The sequence below is a fragment of the Argiope bruennichi genome, chromosome 6 (genome assembly GCF_947563725.1).
Source record: "Argiope bruennichi chromosome 6, qqArgBrue1.1, whole genome shotgun sequence".
Taxonomy (NCBI): Eukaryota; Metazoa; Arthropoda; class Arachnida; order Araneae; family Araneidae; genus Argiope; species Argiope bruennichi.
This window is the reverse complement of record NC_079156.1, coordinates 112,288,544-112,310,758: the sequence shown is the minus strand read 5'-3', so window position 1 is coordinate 112,310,758 and position 22,215 is coordinate 112,288,544. Positions and strand designations below refer to the sequence as shown.

Sequence of the window (22,215 nt, the reverse complement as noted above, 5' to 3'; positions counted from 1 at the left end):
CTTTCAGTTATTTTACTATGAATTTTGATAGGGATTTATTTGCCAAGTGTGGATTTAAGCAAGGGAATCTTAGGTATTTTTAAAATAATGTGGTAAATATTAGCAATTTTTATCCCTTCGCTCTGAGTGGGGGAAATGCTTAAGTCATCAGTTTTCCAGAGCGCGTGTAGAATTATTTATTTTAAAAAGTAGGAATTAAATAAAGTAATAAGAGAACATTTTTAGAATGAAATTAACATAAAATAATTTAAGATAAAAATTTGTAAATTAATTAGAATTTAAATTAAAATATATCAATCTAGAGAAAATGGAAATACCTATCTATTGTTTTAAATTGAGTTTCCCTGAAAAATTAATCTACATTTTCTTACCACTTTGTTGGTATTTTTAACAATCAGATTTAAAACAATAATTAAATAAAACGTCAAAATGATGCACCGTCTTCAATGGTGTCTGAGAGGAACCATCCGGGTACAAAAGGTTAATATAAGGCATTCTTTTATTTCCCACTCTCAATCTAAAACAGAAAAAAAAAAAAAAACCCTAATTGTTCTCTTCAGAAGAAATTTAAATTCGAATGATTGCCTCAAACGATAATTTTCCTTAAATGAAAAAAATAAAAATGTAATTGCCTTGTTATAAAGCTATAAATTAATCTAAAAACTATTCTAAGGAACATCCCACGCCTTGAGACAAAACAAAATGCATTCTTTTGCTCATTCTTACTTGTGAGTGAAGTCTTCACAATGAAGTTTAATTGCCACACTTCAAGAAATGAGACTGCTTGTAGGAGGCAATTCATCACAATTGTCGTTTTGTTGTGTTTTTCAGAATCGGCATCAGTTCGCCGCCGAATCGGCCGACGACATGCAGTCTTGGATTCGAGCCATCCAGACTGCCATTGCGGAAGCGCGGGTCAGCCGCCGGAAGCCGAGCAGGAAGCGCCACCTGGAGGGGAAATCTCCGGACCTCAGCACTTCCTCGCAGGTGAGGCGCCATCTTTGTTTTGAATGTCAAGATAATTAAAAGTTGCACTTTCGTTTTTGATATACTGAAAAATACAATAAATATTTTACAGATTTCTTTTTCTGATGTAAAAAAAGTTATAATTAAATGCATTGAAGGAAATGCATGAATTTTAAGCATCCTGTAGAATGCTTAGATAAAAATGTAAAACATTGATTTAATTCAAGACATTTGTATTAAAAGTAGCAGCAAATAAAATAGATAGCATCTTTGATAAGTTGTACAAAAAAAGAACTCAACCTTTTATTAAAAGGGTGCATTTGAAACAAATAAAATTTGCACAAAGAAAAATGTGAAATTCCTTATTATCGGAACGACAGTAAGGCCTTTTTGTTATTATTTATTGCTAAAAAGTAAACAGTAATGCTATTTTAAATTGCTGTTGAAATCATTCAATATTGGATTTGATGAGATCTTAAACTATGTAAGATATTGTGTCCTTTATACATTTAATATATTTGGACATTTTTTTTTGGAAGGGGGTCCCCTAAAAATGGCAGCTGTTAGCTATAACCAGTATAGCTTATACGTAAATCTAGCATTGAGATCAATACACTTCGACGATACATATAACCACACCAATTAAATTTTGGAATCCACTGGATTTAACTAGCAAGAATATTCTGCCCTAGCCTTGTTTACAAATATTCACTATGAACCGCGACAACTTGATCGTAAAGTCTTGTTTTCGGGACTAGAGGATTCCAGAAGAACAAACACAATTATGTATAAGTATATCTGGGGTATGCTAAGTCCGTCGGGGATCCAATGTCCTCCCGTTGAAATGATGCAGAAGTTTGGAGAAGGGGAATGCCTTATCAGATGTCGTCCTCGTTATCTGGTCGCGTTTCAAAATGACAAGATCAATCCCAAAGTAGCCCTGGTGTTGTTTAAAATGGAACGTGAAAGTCATACGTGCAAAATAAATTTCGAAAGACAGCAGTTGTTTGTTTACATGCAAAAAATCATCCAAAATAAAGCAAAACACTAAATAAAATCTTTTTTCAACAAATTTTAAAATTTTAGCTCCGAGGTGCATTGGGTCACTATTAAGATTACTGTGTGAGAAATTTCTTGACTTTAAGTGCTATTGATTTGTCTGGACATCGCAGGCACACACACGCTCATATGCTAAAGCACGGTTTATTTTATATAGATTATTCAACGTTTTATTTTATAAATATAGATAAAGTTTTCTCAGATAATTGTTAATTAATGTCAAGAATTGTTAATTAAAGCTTTGTTTTTTACTATAATAAATAAAAACCGCATGACATATTTCAAAGAAATGTTATTATAAATCTTCTTAACTTAGAACTTATGGAAAGTACATATTAACTTCAATATAAAGAGTTTGCATAGTTTAAGAAAATTTTGTTCAATTACTGCAGCAATGCCTTTGGTTTGAACATCTAAGAAATATATTCCTATAAATATACATCTAAGAAATATATTCCTATAAATATACATCTAAGAAATATATTCCTATAAATATACATCTAAGAAATATATTCCTATAAATATACATCTAAGAAATATATATATGAAATAGGCCTTTTTCTTTCATCATAATCTTAGACTTTCAACCTTTTTAATGATTCGAAAAAGAACCTTCGCTGCAGTGAAATTTTTACCTTTTATCCATGACGATTATTAATTTCAAAATCTTTTTTTATAGATTTTTATTTTATTTTCTTTTATAATTCCTGATTTCAAGTTGAAATTAAGAATAATTTAGGATAAAGCAACAAAAGAGAATGCATCTGGTGCAATTTCGTCATCATTAATAGAAGTGTACACTAAAACTGTATTATTTTTTTAGATTAATTATTTTAAAAAATTTTTTTTTTCTTCTTTAGATGTAAGCAGGTCTAAAACATTCAAATTCTTATTAACACCTTGAATTCTTCGGGAAAATAAAAAATTTAGAAGCAATTTTTATTGAATTTCTTCTTTATCGGTGAATGACTGACATGTAGGCCATTTATTAAAAAACAATGTTATAAGGACATAGAATTAAAAAACAATTATTCAGTATTTCTGTGTTGCATGAACTTGTGCCATTTTTGCTATAATACATTCAACCACTCGTGAACTCGTTCGTATCAAAAGAAAAAGGACACTGCTTTGTTTACACAACAATCTTTGCGGTCGAGTGCATGATTTCAAGAGAACGCGTTCATGACCGAACTAATTTAGGTGTCAAAAGATCGTTACTTTTTATCTTTCAGCTTGTTTCCGCTTAGTTCAGTGAGGCTTGAAATGGTCTCAGTGGGTAATGAACTTAACTAGAATGAAACATGATTAAAAAAGTATACTCCGTTAACTCTGCATACATGTGGAGGTGAACGCAAAACATGTTGACACGAATCAAGTTCACTTTATGAGGCGTTCTTGTGGAAGAAAGAGTTTAAATTTGAAATAAATACAATCCTTTCAGTAACGTTTCATGGGCATTGTTTCTAAAGTCATGGGAAGGGTAGCCAAGTGTATAGGAGCAAGTTATTTTCACAACAGAACGTGAGATTTGAAAACCAGAAGGGGTTTTCAGGTATCAATTATTTCTCTTTAACTGAATGCCGAAATTATAACTTAACAGCTACAATGAAACAAATAGATGCATTGTCAAAATTAGAATCAATTAACGATTTTAAATCAAATCAGAATTTCAAATTATTAAAGAACATAATTCCATACTAATTACGAAAGATTTGAAAGCACTTAATTTTTAAACAAACAAGAAAGTCAGCCATCTAACTCTCCGACCCGCCACGAAGGTACACGGATTTAAACCATAAAAACTGAATGACCAGACCGCCGCAACAGCAACATTGGCGGGAACTGTGGTTGAGTCTTAAGGGCCGACACCGGCCACGGTACAACCCTCCCCGAAGGAAGTATGTCCCGTCATCGATGGGAGGAGTCAGATCCCCCACCTATTAGTGTACCCTCCAGGGTGGCGAGATCCAACCACCATGCCGGAAGTATCTCATCCTCATTTCGAGGTGCCCCCCGGGGGTTAAACAGACAAGAAAGAATTACTTCAGATTAATTGAATTTGTCTTGTGTAGGCCTTGGATATTTCTTCAGAATTTAACTTATTCATCATGGTCAATATTATCAATTCACGTGATTTCAAAATCAGATGACCACTGTCACTACAAAGTCTTCAAACTATATGTGATCTTACGTTGTATACTAAAACTAGGCTTACACTCGGACAGTTATAAGACGGCCAGTAGGCAACGCATGCGTAGAAAGGCTGAAAAATGTTGTTCGGTCCATGGCAAGTACTTGTCCCGACCGGACACCAACATGCGGCTGTATTGTATTTTTTTTTTTTTTTTTTTCTTACTGAGCATGCATTTGTAGATTTTTTAATTTTTTTGGCGAGAAAAAAACTGATTACTTATCATGGATTAATTCCGATATTTTTTGCCCTTTTTTGTTTCTGATGCGAGGTTGTGTTTTTTTTCATTTTATTTGCCATTTCTTTTCTATAATATTCCACATTTATGTATGTTTACCTTTTTATTTTATTTTACCATGTTTCTTTGTGTAAATATCCATCATTTTAATATCCATCATTAAAAAGAAACACGCAGGGACGCCAAAACGGCAGTTTATAGCCAAGCATGAAATGCCTGAATCTATCTTATGAAATTGTGGCAAACATCAATCAGTCTCTTTCTGCGCATGCGCTGCCTACTGCCTTTGTATGCGCTGACCCGGCATAACACCAAGTGATTCTTTTTATTTCAGCAAAAAGCGCTGTGGATTCAAAATTAGACTGACATTGCGCATTTGACTTGTATCAGGTAACCATTTTGTACATTGATGACTTGATATATCCACGTAGAGTCAGCAGAACATCCATCCGAAATTTCAGTCAAACTATTTAAATTTTAAATCCCTCTGTATGATATCCTCTTACAACTCACTGATGGCCTTGATTTTGCTTCAAAATTATTATATAATGATGTAGAACACTTAATAATAATCAAAAAAGACAATCGAATTCAAAATAATAATCAAGAAGACATATTCACCAAAGCATGAATTCAAGTGTGTCATTATTTTACAATCCTGCGTTCAAATTTCCTTTATTAAAAGCTTTCAAGCACTATCGCTGTGCCGGGTTTCATTAATCACTTTGATACTGAGGCGGCCGTTTCAAGTGGATCCCGAAATAAACAATGAATGAAAAAAAGAGCAAAACCTTGGACAAAAGAGCGTGCTTCTCGTTTAACACATTCAAACGCAAAAACTGTTCTGTCATCAACTGATATCAAGTTGGTTGTTTCCATTTTTACACTGCACCGCCCTTTTTCTTAATTAACTCTCGTTGGCGAACATTTACATTGATAAAAAAAAAACATAAAATCTTCGAATTCCGGCGATATCGAACCTTTCTTCTCCTGACCCTTCATCTGTGGCTGACAAATCGGTTTTTTGTTTATCAGTAGTTCTCTAATAGAGATAAGGCCTGGTGGCGGTTTTATCTGATCGCCGCTGCGAGAATTCATGCGAGACTGGCAGCGTTAAGTCTTTATTTGTTGTGTTGTGTTTGTGTGTGTATTTGACCATGGAATCTTCGACTCTTGATCAGGAATCCGAGGGAACCAGCACTGCCTGCCTAGTCAATGCAACAAAGGATAGAGCACGGGGACCCCAAGGACGAAGATTACCTCAGAGGAAATCCATGATGCCTGCAGTGAGTAAATTCAGTTTTTTTACTTAACCCTTCAATGCCAAGAGTTGCTTTTCAGCTGCGTATCCCGTTTTGTCTTCTAAAACATGAGAATGAATTTTAAAACTTTAATGTTTGTTGTTGCCAATAGGATGTTAAATCAAGAGGTTGTAAACGTTAAATCAATTTACAGCATGTACGCGGCAGTGCTGACGGGAAAAATAAGTAAATAAATAATTTTTTTTCTGTAATTGCATGCCCCTTTTTGTTTTGTACTATTGAGAAGATCATATTTAATTCTATAAAGTTTAATTAAAAACTGCTATTTGAAAAAAAAAGTGTTTAAATCTATATTTGCTATTTTTATGATTTTTTTTTTAATTTATACAAATTCCAAGATTTCTTAGCCTAAATCATATTTTAAAACAAAATATAATTTTTAAAGTATTTTTCTCATGATTTATTTAAAAATGAAAATTTAAAAAAAGTTAAAATCACTTTTTTAAAAATCGGGTATTTAAGGGTTAATATAATGAAATATAGATTGTAATGATAATTGAAAAGAAAAAAAACATTATAACTTCCTGAATAAGAAATATGTGTTTTTGTCCTGTAAATTCTACTATTATGTCTGTAGATCAGATTTTCTTAAATTTTGACATGATAATATTATAAATTAACAAATTGATGTAATTAGCGGCTAGCATGATTAAAAAAGTTTCAATCTAAAATACTAGATGGATTGTTGTACTTAGAGTTGCCAAATTTGGCTCGTAGTTATTACTCCTTGGGTGCTACGTGTTCACTATAAAGAGGATTTTTTTCAAAAATTTAATTAGATTTTAAATTAATGAGCTATCGTTTGTTAATATTTTACTTTAATAGTTTCGAGACATATTATGATATTTAAAATAAAGAAATTCGGCTATTCCATAGTGGATATGCGAGTATATTACATTATGGTGTTTGTTATAATAAATAATATAAACTTAGTATTACTTAACCATAAGGAGGGTTTTTTTAGTTACAATAATTTTATTTTCATAAAACATTTAAATTTTTTTAAACTTTAGAAATATTGTGAATTTTTTTTTAGAACGGTAGTTTTAATTCTTTTACTGTACATTATTTACGCACATTATATGACGCTCAATAATTTTTCCGTATTCGCATTATCGTCGCTATGTAATTTAGCGTCAATTTTAAAAACAAAATAGAGATAATCGAATCATTCCTAAAAATTATTGTACTACGGTGTTCCGAATTAAAAGCTCGAATCGCCTTCAATTTTTATTTATTTATTGCAATCGTGGTTGTGTTTTTGCCTGTGAAACTTTGCCACGATTCGAAAGGTGGAAAATCAATAAGAAAGTGATATGCTGTACTAATTTTGACATAATACCTTAAAGCTAAAATCAAATTCCTAACAGTTTTTGATTTTTAAAAAAATTACCACTCTCGCCAACCAGCTTATCCTAAGGCCAGTTGGTAAAAGCATTAAAAAAATTAAAATATAAAATAATCGTGTATATAAAAAAATTAAAATATAAAATAATCGTAAATATAAAAATCTCCTCATTTAGGAGATGTTCTATATATTATCGTTATTTCTCCTTGTTAAACGCAATCCGAACACAAAAATCAACAATATATATATCAACGTTTAATACTAGATTAAAGAAAAGTTTTTCAAGCAGCTAAAAATAAAAGTAAAAATATCCATAATTATAATCAAATCTCACGAGACAGCGTCCTGTACTGGGATAGTTCATTGCTTACCCTATCACAGTTTAAAAATAATAGATGCATTTATTAACTACTTTTGACGTACTATCTTAAAGCTAAATTGCATTATTTTTTTATTAAAGTTTTAAATTATTCTTTTTAAAATTCTTCTGCTGGTCTATTAAATGAAGCTTTGCTTGCAAAGGGTAAAGACTCCCCCCCCCCAATGATAACTCCCTTAAGAGTGTTTGAGAAGACCCCGCAAATTTAATATACGACCCCATTTATGGCCAGGTTTGGACTGATATGCTAAATCGCAACTGGTGTGTGTGTGTGTGTCTTTAACAGATGTTTTACGCACTTTCACATTCAAATGGACTCCTTATTTACATATTATCGATGCTTCATTTTATTTTATAGCCAATAGCTTAGTTTGTTCTTTACATATTTTTGGTTAAAGCAATGCTTATTATTCGGTTTGACTAATCAACAATATCTGGAATTGTATTTTTTTATCCACTTGTTGCTACTGTAATCAATGTGGTTCGACTCTCATCTAGTGCTGTTGTTATTTTTGTCTTAATTTGCGATTGAGGAGTTTCTTCCTTGGATTAAGATTGGACTGAATTGAAAAAAAAAATTAAATATTCAGTTATTTTTGTGTTTTACTCTTTATTTACTAACTCTTTTATTTACTCTAAATCAGTTCATGGTAATTCTATCAATTTGTCTTCTTTTTGAATCGTATTAGAAGTGTCTACCAAAACCTTGGGATTCTATTAGAGGCATTTGAAATTCACATTTAACAATTTTAAAAACAATAATCTCAATAAATTCTATAGCTCCTGGGCAGCCAGGTGAACATGGAGTGAGTAGATCATTAATATTAGGATCAGATCGAGAATGGTGGTAAGAATTCTCATAGTCTTACACGGGAAATCAAGCGTTTGCAATCCCATCTGCATAGGAGAGGCTTTACAATTTTATTTTCATGGATACCAGCGCATGTCGGCATAACAGGTAATGAACAGGCAGATACTGCAGCTAAATTTGCTACTACATATCGCCCGCAGCCTCTTCATTACACTGATATAAAGAGCACAATACGTAAGTGGATGCTGGAGACTTGGCAAAATGACTGGAATCAAGAAGTAAATAATAAACTCCACGAAGTAAAACCGTATATTACGACATGGACTTCAACTTTCAACAGAAAATTTGATGTCATTTTAACTCGACTGTGTATCGGCCATTCACGTATCACACACAGACACTTACTATTCGGTGAATCTCCACCTGTGTGCGGTTCATGCAATGCTCCTTTGACTATACGTCATATTTTAATTGAGTGTTCGGACTTTTATAGAGACCGTATTAACTTTAACTCCTCTGATTTTAACTTGTCTTTCCTTATAGGAGAAAGACCCCATAAAAATTTATTTCCGTTCTTGAAGAAAATCGGAATTTTTAGTGAAATTTAAATTTACTATTATAGTACTTTTACCTACTGTTTTACCAGTTTTTTACGTTGGAACTTAAGGAATTAAATAGAAACTCGATTAGTGAACTGTGTTTTCGGTGCGGTTTCGATTTCCAGAGAATTATTACATCCAATCCAATCTCAATAAATTAAATGTTTATAAAAACAGGATTGCTGCACTTTGAATTTAATAAATAATAATCGCAATAAAGCTTCAAAATAAACAATACAATTCACATCTCGTGCATTCAAAGCTTTAACTAGTATATTTATTATTGTATATTATATACAATTATTACGAATTATTGATTTACGATATTAAGATTTTAGTATTATACAATATTATTATTATTATAAATATGTATTGATTTTTTTATTGGAAATATTGTTCACTTGTAAAATATGCGAGAGTTTGAAGAGCCTAGAAAAGGTACAGAGGCGTTTAATTAACAAAAATAATTTACAAATAAAAAATACAATTTTAATTTTGCGTTCGAATTAACGAAAATAAAACAAAATGTAGATCATATTTTATTATTTTCTTAATAAAAAAAATCCAACAATAAAAGAAAAAAAAATTAAAAAAATCTGGCATTTCTGATGAATTCGAATCAAAAACTAATCAAATCTATAAAAAAAAAATCCTAGGTTTGGATCCGAGTTTTTTGACGATTAGTGCCTGCCATGAAACTAATAGTATCCGAAAAAAGAATTTGTATTTTAGACGCGTTTTTCCCAGCTCGGGTGTCGTCCTCGTCATCTGACCGCGGTTCAAAATGACGAGGTTCGTCCCAAAATAGCTCTAGTGTTGCTTTACAACGTAACTTTAATATAACTAAACTAAACGCAATCAACTGAAACAAAAATTTGACACAGAACTAAAATTGTAATCACAAAGTCGCAACCAAAATTGATATATTTTAGTCATTGCGATTTTGAGTCATCACGTTTGCATGGTTGTAAGAGTACAGACCGACATAGATCTACTTCTTGTTGGATTTAGTTCAAAATTTGTAAGGTGTCTACACAATAGAAATTAAATCTGTTGTTCCGAATTTTATTTATCGAGCGCTTTTCGTTTTGTAGCTATTTTGTGAAATTACATTCGAACAGTGGGGCAAACAGACTTCCTCTGAATGGATTTTCCTGAAAATCTGATAAAAATCTGCCCATTTCACGTAAAAACCGTATACTAAATTTCATCTGTCTAGCTCAAAGTGTTTTTGAGTTATCTGTCTCAGAAAGACAGATATTTTTCAAACTCAAAGAGGTCTAAAATATGAATATTCTTCAAAATCTCGAGTTCAAACTTTTTTAACGATTTCAATACTTTCTCTATGCTTCGTTTATGAGAAAATAAAAAAGAGGCATATATATTTTTATTTTCTCTCTACTATTATTTCTAGAAGTATTACCACATCATTACATTTTGCGAAAGGTCGTTATCAAACAAAACGCGTTCCGTCAGCCCGGTGTGTTATCGAACGTTTAAACAATGCTATTTATTTTTCGAATGCAGTTTGTCATGTTGCACCGGTTGTTGATAAGGGACTTAAAAGCGACTTCGTGGGATTGTTTCATCGCTGATTGCTCTTCAAGGAAATGTGGGTTGGTTGAGTTCGAATTAAAAAATCGAAAACAAACATTTCATAACTTGATTCTTTGGAATAAGTTTAATGACTTCTTTTGTTGAATAAAACGATAAAGTAAAATGAGTTATATTTGTCTAAACATCTGAATGATAACAAATGCATCGCCGATTTTTGCGGTTTGTAAATTATTGTGATAAAGTGAAGTCGTATTATTTTTATCGCCTACATGAGAAACTTACCCCTTTGGTGACCAGTTGATTCGCTAAGGATATTGGCTGCATTTTTATTTTAAATGAAATATATTATGTATTATTTGATGTTTATGTTCCTCACAACCAAAGGGGTGTTTAACTATTGAAGTCGAGTCCCATAAAATCATAGTGATGTGGAAAACTTGCACGTATTTCAAATTGCACATTGTCTTTTACGGTAATGTAATTTCATCTTCAGATTTCTCAGGTAAAAACTGCTTCAAAAATTATCAGAATCTCTCTTTTTTTTTTTTTTTTGCTTAGTTTTCAGTAATGAAGAAAATGACGTGTTTAAGTATCTGATGAAACAATGAAAACTGTTAGAATTTCATTGCAACATTGTGATTTATTATTGAAAAATATGCCAAAAAATATTTTTTAATGGCAAAATTGAGGAAGAAAGTATTGATACTATTAAGAGACTTTTTACTTTCTTGTATAAATATAGAAAAAATGTTATAATTGTCAAAAAATTCGAACCCGAGATTTTGACGAATCTCCGCGTTTTAGACTTTCCTGAGTTTGGAAAATAAGTTTTCAAAAATGTCCATCTCTCTGTGACAAAAACGCTTTGAGCTAAACAGCTCAAATTTGGTATATGGTTTTTACATCAAATTTGTAGATTTCTATCCAATTTTGAGTAAAATCTGTTCAGAGGGAATCTGTCCGGTTGTTAGAATATAAATTAACACATATCTTCAACACGAAAAGAGCTTTGGGTTAAAGTTTGCGCATGAATTTAACTTCTATATCGTAAACACCTATCGAATTTTGAGTCGAATCCCATAAGAATTTGACCGTTTGTCGGGGCCGTGATGGTCTGGTGGTAAGGTCTTGGCTTCGGAACCGGAGGGTTTTAAGTTCAAGATCCGTACGGAATAAAAAAATGAACCCGTACATAGATTTGGCGCTGTATTTAACAGGTGTCTCCACTATAGATGTTAAATATGCGTACCGAATTTTACCCATCTAGATCTCTTCTTTTTCTAATTATCATGTTAACTTATATTCGGACAGACAGACTTTCTCTGAACAGGTTTTGCTCACTATTTGCCAGAAATCTGCAAATTTGGTGTAAAGACCTAATACCAAAATTCAATTGTCTAGCTCAAAGCGCTTTTGAGTTATCTTTGTCGCAGACAGACGGACATTTTCCAAATATGTGTTTTTCGAACTGAGGGAGGCCGTGGTAGCCTGGTGGTAAGGTCGCGGCTTGATTCGAGACCCGATTCCACCGATGAACCGTCGTGTAAGGGGATCTGTTGCACGTTAAATCCGACATGCCAAACGTCCTCCCGCTGGTGTGGTGTGGTGTGGAGAGGGGGTGCCAGCTCAGGCGTCATCCTCGTCATCTGACCGCGGTTCAAAATGACGAGGTCTGTCCCAAAATAGCCCTAGTGTTGCTTTACAACGGGACGTTAATATAACTAAACTAAACTTCGAACTGAGGGAGATTTAAAACGCGAAGATTCGTCGAAATCTTGAGTTCGATTTTTTTGGCGATTACAATATTTTATACTTCGTATACTCGAAACTGAAAAAGTGAGTTTATATCAATATATAAAATAAATTTTTAGCATTACTGCTTTCCATTTTGCTAAACTCCTTTATTTCATGTGTTTCACATAATAATATATTTAATTATAAACTTGAAAGTAAATATCCATATAATCTAATTCTTTGTTTTCATTTTATTTTAATCTTTTATTTAATCTGGCAGTTGAAAATTACTTGATTATCAATGTTTATTATCACCAATACAATAGGGAGCGCTAGAACAAAGCTATAATCATTTCATTCTAATTTTTGAAATTCTAGAATTAAAAATATTTCAGAATTTTTAATAATTATTCTAGCATTTTGACCAGTTTTCTTTTATTTAAATATTCTGTTATTGTTTAAAGCAAATAAATTATTTTAGATAAATAAGTTCCCAAGAAATTTGGAAAAATAGACACCTGTCTAACCTGTTAAATTTCGCTCTCAAATAACCCATTCATTATTATTCAGCTGTGACTACAAGACAAAAAAACGCGTTCCAAAAATTGGACATTTTCACAGTTGCCAGATTCTGTAATGGAATTCAATCCCTCGCCAAACGATTAAGTGGAGAGAAAAAAAATTCATTCTGATGTCATTGACGTCGTCACGTATTCTATAATTACACTTAAAGAGCGCAATTGTGATTGTTACGTACTAAATTAGCAAATTGAAATGCTGGAATTGTTCCAAAACCACCCTCACGGTTTTTTTCCCCCTCTCATTATTTCTTTCACTTCAATTCATATTTTATTTTTTTGTCGTATAGCAGGAATTCTCGCCGCTCTGTTTACGGTCATGAACTTTGTTGTCAACGCTCTTTATATTTCTTGAGACTCTAGATCCCTTTTAATTGCTACGTAATTTACTGAAATGCTTTCTGGAGAAAAAAAGGAAAAGAATGTCCACGTTGTTTTAATGATATAATTATTATCTTCTTTTCTTTGTACTTAATTTTTTACAGATTTCTAATTAATTTAGTCTTTTAAGTACTTAATGAATAAGAGAGGTCAAATCAAGGAGACGAAATCTTCGAAATGATATAATAGTGAAATAGATTACGAATAGAATAAAAATTGCAAATAAGTAAGATTTTAAATCTGCGAAGGATGCTCGCTTTGTTAGATTTATTTAGGTTTTTAACTTTCTCGTGTACGAATGAAATATAAAAAGATAAAAAATTGTAATCGTGGAAAAAAAAATCGAATTCAAGATGCCGATTCTTGATCTCCTTCACTCCGAAAAATATATTTTTGGAATTGTCTGTCGGTCTATTTGTACCTCAAAAACGCTTTCAGCTAGATGGAGGAAATCTTATATATTTTTACACTAAATTTATGGATTTCTATCACATTTTGAACTAAATCCATTCTGTGGAATTTTCATTTTATCCGAGTACAAGTGAATTCGATTACTTGTTGTAATCGAATTCAGTTGTACTCGAATAACCGAGCTTAAAGAATTAGTAGATAAAATTTGATGCACAGATTTAATATCTAATACGCAGAGGCGTATCAAATTTGAAACCATATCTGCCAAAGGGGTTAACTGACTTTCAGTCTGTGCTTCTGCAAGCACACAACTGCGATAACTAAAAACGGCAACGCTTCTAACAAAAAAAAAAAAAAATTATTATGTGATATTTTTATTAATATTGTAATTTCTGTGCTAGATTTTAATTTTTGATTTTTCGGGGAAAATAAATAACATATAAAACAAATTTTTTAAGTCAATTCCTTCTTAGATCAGCATTTTTTTTATTTTATTTTAGTTACTTTTTATTAAATAGTTACAAAATTGGTGACAAACTTGGCGATCATTTGGCGACAGGGCGATGGATTTGACGACCAAATAGAAATTACTGGATAAATTTAATTAATTAATATTTGAAAAAAACTGTATTAACATCAAGTGTCATCCACTACAAGTTTAAAAAAATGTATTTGAACTTGAGTGGATGAATAAAAAGTATTTTATTAACGATTGAAAATTTGAACAAGATATATATATAGAGAGAGAGAGTGTGTGAGCTAATAGTAGGAACTGAAAAAGGTAATCAAAATGAATATTTGGCTTTCTTTGCTATACTATAAATCATACAACTCTCATCTGCGTGTCTCTGAAAATAAAAATCCGAAACTCGTGCTGTTCAAGGTCATGTAAAGGCTCATAATTTTTATTCTTTTGGGGGGATATTACCTTTGTTAAGGATTATGCAAGAAAATTGCATGAAAGCCACTCCCGCTGGATTGGTAAATGATAATATAATCGACATAAACACATTGTCCATCTTTTATATATATATATATATATATATATATATATATATAAAAATCAGACCTTCAAACATTTTTCAAGAAAGTTCTCTGAATTTGTTCAATTTCTTTGCTTACAATGACGAGTCTAACTGAATTACAGAATTTTTAATTTTAAATCTGCAAGTAAGTAAAAGTTTTAAGTAATTTAAAATGCAAAAATCACTTAAAAGCGCTTCAGCACCTCAAATGTTTTTATATTATTATAGGAATTCAAATAATAATAAATGTCCAAAATAAGATGTGTCATCTAATTAGGAAGTTAAGTGGATTCGTAGGTCAAAAGGTTAAGCTTATAACCTAATATGGGCTTAGTTCCACATTTATCCTTGGATATTATTTTTCTGATGACGTAATTAACGTAGTCGTTTGGTATGCAACGAAATATCGTGACATACTTTAAAATATTACGATGCAATTCAGATCAAGTTACAAGGCCGTAGTTAGTTGATCGCATTTCGACTTAATTTCTAAATACAGTCATAATGAAAGGTTCAAACTTCAAAGGATGCATCATAATTTATGCGTACAGTATACCATTATCGGCTGCATTGTCTGAGAAATATGAAACTCACATACTTTCGTTTATTCTTTTGTATTTATAAAAAGTGTCCCAAAATTAACGTAAGATTGGCATTGGCCACCATTCGGCCAGTAAAGTGTTAGAAACCCTATTAAAAAAGCATATAACAATTGATTGTTTAGGATTAGTATAAATGGAGTGTTACACGATAGAACAACATGTTTTCATCACTGAACAAGATTTCAAAAATATTAAAAACTTCGAAATTGGCCCCTTAGATCGCGTGATTTAACACCATTGAATTTCTTTTCATGGGGTTATTTGCAGTCAAAGGTCTATGCCAACAAGTCCACAAGCACATCTCCATTGAAGGAGGAAATTCAACGCTGCATCCACGAAATTCAGCCAATTTATGCAAAATGGCCATGGTAAATGTCGACAAAAGAATGCGTATGTGCCAGCAAAGCCGTAGAGGCCATTTTCTCTATGTGTTATTTCATACATAATCCTATCCTGTGTACTTTACGATTCAATAAAAATATAACAATTGAAAGGAAAAAAATTTGTGAGCTTGTTGGTATAGACCTTTGGCTTCAAATAAGTCCATAAAAAGAAATCCAATGGTGTTAAATCAAACGATCTAGGGGGCCGATTCTCAAATTTTCGAACTGTGGCAGCCAGATTTTCACTATTTTTGAAATATTGCTCAACAATGAAGACACGTTGTTCTATCTTGTAACGCTCCATTTTTACTAACCCTAAACCATCAACTGACAAATGAAGTTTTTTTAATAAGGTTGCGAACACTTTATTGCACGAATGGTGGTAAATTCAAATGCGTTAATTTTGGAACATCCTTTAGCTCTTGAAAGGAATGGAAATTTGAATCATGCTCTGACATCTGACGAAAAAAGTTAATAAATGAGAAAAATAATTTTTTTCTTTGTTAAGAAGATTTCGAAGCAAATAAGGCTTGAAATGACCTATCCAATTATAATATAATTTTACAGCCTACTTGGCATGCGACAAAATAACTGGGAGCTTTCACGGTTTCTTAGCATTTGTCCTTTGTTTCATTTCGTCATATTCCTGACCGCAAAGCAGACCAGAAATGAGATACCACTAAATGCATGATCACATGTTGTAGGCGAACGTGTGATCACGCGCTGTTATAAACCACTAATCTTGTAGTTAGTAATGCAAATAGGAAAGCTGGAAAAATAAATAGTTTGGATTAGTGGAGTGTAGCTTGTTGAATCTATTCTTATTAACTTGTGCAATAGTGTAAAAACCAGGAAGTTCTTTTTAATTAATTTAAAGTATTCAACTTAAATGTGTTTGTTATAAATCTCGTTGAATTATTATAAACTAGCTACCTTTAGCGACTAGTTTGCTCGCCTAGATTATTGAGTTTTTAGGTTGTTAATTATCAATATAAGATGCATTTCTTAAAAAGACATTTCGCTTTATAATTTGATATGACAAAAACACATGAGTTTAATTAACCCTTTCTAGGGCCGTGGGAAGTATGCTTCCCACCAAATTTATCAATCTTTGTTTGAAATTATGTAGGTTGGCATAAGTTCTGACACATTTTTTTAGTAAGTCAGAAATTTAGATGCTTCAGTTCTTTATCTCACACAAAATGTCTTTATTTGTTACTTAATTATTAATTAACCAAATTAATTAATCAATCAAATTAAATTTATCTAATAAGCTAAATAAATCCCTTTTCTTAATCTAATTTCAAGCCTAAAATTATTTTAACATAATATGACTAGAAAAAAATTTCCCTTTAAAGGGTTAAAGTAGTTTACTACAAATTACAAAGTGTATATATAACGAAATAAAAAAGGAAGTGAAAATCCTGCAACTAATTTAATGATTGGCAAAAGCACGTGTTTGAATGTTTTGATGGAGAGTTTGAATTCCATCATAGCATTTAAAAACATTGCTTCAGATAATGTATCGAATTGAATTACTTTATTGCAGTTATAAGATTTCTTCATTCATGCTAGTCATTGCGGTCTTCATTTATTGTGTTTACATACAAGCGAGAGTAGATTCTGCCAGGCGGTCAACCCCTTGATGGAATTTATTCAAGATTTGATACGAAATTGCATTTTAGATGCTAAACCTGAATACCAAACTTTATCTATCTAGATCTTTATATTTTGTAGCTATCATATTTATTTCGAACAACCGGTTATATCTTTCTCTGCATAGACTTCTTTTAAAATTTGATAAAAAATCTACAAATGTGGTGCGGGGACGATGTATCGAATTTAATCCTTCTAGAAAAACTGCTTTTGAGTTAAAGGGCTTACAGGCAGATATAATTCCAAAAATGTGCTTTTCGGATTCAGGAGATCTTAGGCGTGGAGCTTCGTCAAAATCTAAAGGTCCAATTTTATGAGGATTACAGTACTTTTTCTTTGTACGCGAGAAAGTAAAAACAAAGCCACTTTACGTAAGCTATCGTGACATCTGAATATATACACATGCGATTAAGGACTGCGTATTTCGTAGTCTAATGTACTACTCTGTTAAAGAACACGTCATGGGAAATCCTGTAACCATAGTGCAAGTATTTCATTCATTAAAGGTGTCTGCCTACATTCATACATGCGAGTATAGATTAGTTCGGCTGGAGCGCAAAATGGCCGTCGGCGCCAGACTTTGGGCGTTTGGATATGAAAATGACAGGTGGGGCGCCCTAACAGCTTTGTGTCGGAAATAATTCTGTGGTCTATGTTAGGGACATCACGCCCTGGAATAGACAAAAGAATGAACTTGTTATAGGAGAAAATATCTTAGGTTAAATTTATATGTAAAAATTCCATTATTGGATGATATATGAAGATTAATTACTACAGAGAAAATTACGATATCAGTGAAAACCTTGCAAAATGGTCTGATTGATTAACAGTAAATTTACTAGTAAACATTTAATTTATAGAGTAGGCAATTTTTATTTTCCTGTATAAGAACAAAGAGAGAGAGAGAGAGATTTTTGGAAAATGTCTGTTAGTTTGTCTATCCTTTTTGTATCTGTGGGTTTGTGATAAAGATAGCTCAAACACTTTGAGCTAGACGGATGAAGTTTGGTGCATGGTAGTTACACAAATGTATAGATTTCTATGAAATTTTGCGTAAATTCCGTACACTGTCCGGCTCTTTGAATATAAGTTAACACGACAATTACAAAACGAACAGAGCCAAATGGATAAAATTCGGTACACATATTTAACATTTATAGTATTAGCGCCTATTAAATTTTGAGTGAATTCCAAGAGGTTGACCGTCTGTACTTTCAGAAGCATGCAAATGCGAGATTTCAAAAGCGCAGTGATTTAAATATACAGTGGCTCAAAAAATTGAGAGTAAACCTTGCTTTTACTTGATAAATCCGACTTTCAATATAAAAAACACATTACCGGGACGTGCAAACATGTTTTTATTTTTACCCATATCAAATGGTATAATTTAGAGTAAAAATAAAGAAAAATCAACCAAAAATTTCTAAATTGTAAAGTTTCAGAAGCATTTTAAATGGACATACGCAGATTTTTGCCTCAAAAAAAATGAGAATACACCAATGAAATATTTGCAATATCACGCATAGAAACAAAGTGCCACTATTAAGTTGCATGTCTTTTGGCTGTTAAAATGGTCTCTAAATGTCATGGTACCGATTCGACCCATTGTTGGTGGTATTTGAAGATATTTTACCCCATTATTCTTGCAACACTTGTTTTAAATGGATTTTGTTTCTAATTTTGTGTTTTTGAACCACCTTTTCGAGTATGACCAACGAATATTCAATGGCATTGATGTCGGGGTACTGTGGTGGTGTGTGTAACTGCTGCTTGCAATGAAAAAGACACCATATTTTGAGGTTACGTGCATTCTGTTTGGGGTCGTTGTCCTGCTGGAAAACGGAATTTCCATCCAATCCCAAGTTTTTAATACTTTCCTTTAGATTGCTGCTATCATATGGTTCATCAATCGATTAGGAAAAACTTGTTTGAAATACAAATTCGATTTTCGGATACTATTCATTTTACTCCTGGGATCATCACCAAGGATCACGCAATAGTTCTGTAAAAAAAATGCTACATTCACACCAAATGTTAATACTTTGTAACTATTGTACAACATTGCCATGCAATGTGTAAGGAACAAAAGCAAATCTAAATTCTGGAGCTGCATCTAACAGATGCCGGGCGCTGTTGGTAGTAATTCAGTCTTCAACCAGTAAATGAAAGCATATTTATTCAGAACAACCGCCGAGCATTCACACGTGATTGTTTCACTCTATCTATATGTAAATAATGACGTCACGCAGTAACGTCACAGTTACAGTTAAACAAACATGGTGGCATCCAGCGCCTTCCATTTACAAGAAACATTTTTCTTCAACACAAGCCGTTCTTTGGGTTAATATTTTTATTAGAGGATATGCCAGAAAGTGTTGAGGAAACTTCTCCCGCTGATTTTATTGTACTATTTTACATAAAAAGCGCCATTTTGTATTAACCCTTTCTAGGACTGTGGGAAGTATGCTTCCCACCAAATTTTTCAATCTTTGTATGAAATTATGTAGTTTGGCATAAGTTCTGACAAATTTTTTTAGTAAATCAAAAACTAAGATACTTCGGTTCTTTATCTCACACAAAATGTGTCTTGATTTGTTACTTAATTATTAATGAACCAAATTAGTTAATGAATCAAATTAAATGTATCTAATAAGCTAACTGAATCCCTTTTCTTATTCTAATTTCAAGCTTAAAAATATTTAAACATAATGACTAGAAAAAAATGGCCGTTTAAAGGGTTAATATAATTGAAAGTTGAGAGGGAAGCCTTTTCTGATCATTTGAACAGTTAAAACTATTTGAATTTCGTGTTTTCAGAACAGAAAACACTACGATCGCCAGAGAATTTTTGTTAAAAGCACATGCAGTTAGTTCATTTAGCAAAATTATCTAAATATTATCTTTTGCACTGTGGTTAATATAATTGAACAAATTGTGGTGTGATCCGAAATTCATCGCCTGACGCAGAAAAATTTTATCAGTTTAAACTTGATTTGTATGTTTTCTCAATCAGTATTGATTTGTTTGCACAAGTTAGAATTGTGAATAAATCTAATTTTAAAAATTGCCTTTCCATTCGAACCCTGTATATACTTGTTTAATTCACCTTTATTCATTTTCACACTCATTTTTTATGTGATAATTGTAAAAATATTTGAATAGATTTGAACAAAGTAATTAATTGGATTTCAACAAAATTGTGAAAAAAGTGCTGTATTTTATCAGTTAATCACGGAGTTGTTTAACGGAATTTTGAACCGCTTGATACTAGCAGATCTTCAGTTTCCAAGTTTCCTTTAATGCATTTATTGGTTATTAAAATTCCAAAATGTTTCTTTGGCATTTTTTCTTCTTCCTTTGCATTTAAATCACGTGAATTTCCACTTACAAAATAATAAATAAATAATAAATAAAATCTTCTCTAAGTGAACCTGACTTATTTATACAATATAACACATTTTGTATTTGGTATCATCGAATAAAAAAGAAAATCGGGCATGTATTTTGGAAGCGATAATACTTCCAGTTGATGGTTTCGAACAAAAATTGGATAGCGATATGAAAATTTCATAGAAAGATCCATTCATCGAATTTCATTTGTTTCAGGCATTGTGTTTTTTAGTTATTACTCAGATATGTACAGACAGAGAGACATACTACTTCCAGTAATGCGTTTTGAGATTCAGTGAGATCAGAATATGGAAATTCAAAAGTTTCGGAATTATATTGTTACGAAATTTCCGGGGGTTCGTTTGGATAGTGGGAGTTATATGGTGTGGAGAACGCTCAATCAGCAGTAGAAAATAAACAATGAAGTTTATTTACACGAGGACACACAGGACAGCACAAAGACGACACTATATACAGCACAGAAGACGATTATCTTCAGCCGGGACGTGCAGCATACAACAGTATACACAGCAGCTCTACTTCGTCGCTGCTCCGCTAGTCCCTGGAAGATGAGTTCTTCACCGTCGCTTCCGACTACTCTTCGACTCCACTGGTTCACCCTACTCTGTTCTGCTCTGCCGCTTCCGACTTCTTCTCAATTTACCGCTGCTCAGCAGGAGTGGTAGAGGTTAAAGGAGAGCCCGCTTCCAACAGAAGCTATCTCCTGTAGATGGCTGGAAGTTGATGAAAGTTGACTTGGCTTCACATGATTGCCGTGGTCTTTCAATGTCCCTTAGCGTGTGATGGTAGCACTGGAACTGGCGCTACTCTGCGAAGCAGAGTAGTCCCCTGATGGAGAGGGAGAGGAGGGTGGAACGCCGTCCAATAGGAAGTCAGCAGCAGTGGGGAGGGTGCGTTGGGTTGCAGTGCGGATCGGAGTGTGTAGCCGGCAGAGAGATTTGTTTACACTGTGAGATATACTATTATTTGTTCAGAGCCAGCCGCTGCGCAGCAGCTGCGGGTGCTTCCTTTTATAGGTCTCGGGGGGAGGGACTAGAAGCCTCTCAACCAATCAGGGACGTTCGAGGCGTATCTCCCCGTTCCTGCTGGACGGCTCGGGAAGATTCTCGATGTTTCGGGTATAATCTATTTTGGCGCCAAAGTCGCCAAATTCGTCGCCAAACTCTGGGATCTCCTATGGAACCCACTATGCTGGGAAGCCGCATCAAGGAATCGTAACAATACTTTTCATGATTGCTGTATTTTCTCCTTGCATAGCTCGTATTAAAGAATACCAGCAGGAGTTGTCTTTCCAAAACTTTCTCGCATGCTCTATAATAAATTTTCTATCCTTCTCCCCAGTATAAATTTGTGGGCATTTGTTCAAGGCTTGAATTCTTTGCATGGCATTGGCGAACCGTGAATTTAATATATAACTGAATCTGTTGTGATAATCACGTGATATTTGGGACATGTTATTGCCCACATATTGACACCAAAATTTCCCAAGAAACTACAACTGTAGTCACAAGATAGCATACCGAATTTCATTTTTTTTTAAATCACTGTATTTATGAATTAAGAC

General features: G+C 32.8%; 1 protein-coding gene across 2 annotated transcripts in view; it reads left to right on the top strand.

The window, feature by feature from the left end:
- Nucleotides 1–22,215, top strand: part of LOC129972405 (pleckstrin homology domain-containing family O member 1-A-like) — an 87,281-nt gene that overhangs the window by 53,764 nt on the left and 11,302 nt on the right. For both annotated transcript variants that reach the window (XM_056086528.1, XM_056086530.1), the window contains exons 4-5: nucleotides 832–987; nucleotides 5,636–5,740. In XM_056086528.1, the coding sequence (XP_055942503.1) occupies nucleotides 832–987; nucleotides 5,636–5,740 (261 nt within the window). The remainder of the gene's footprint in view (nucleotides 1–831; nucleotides 988–5,635; nucleotides 5,741–22,215) is intronic.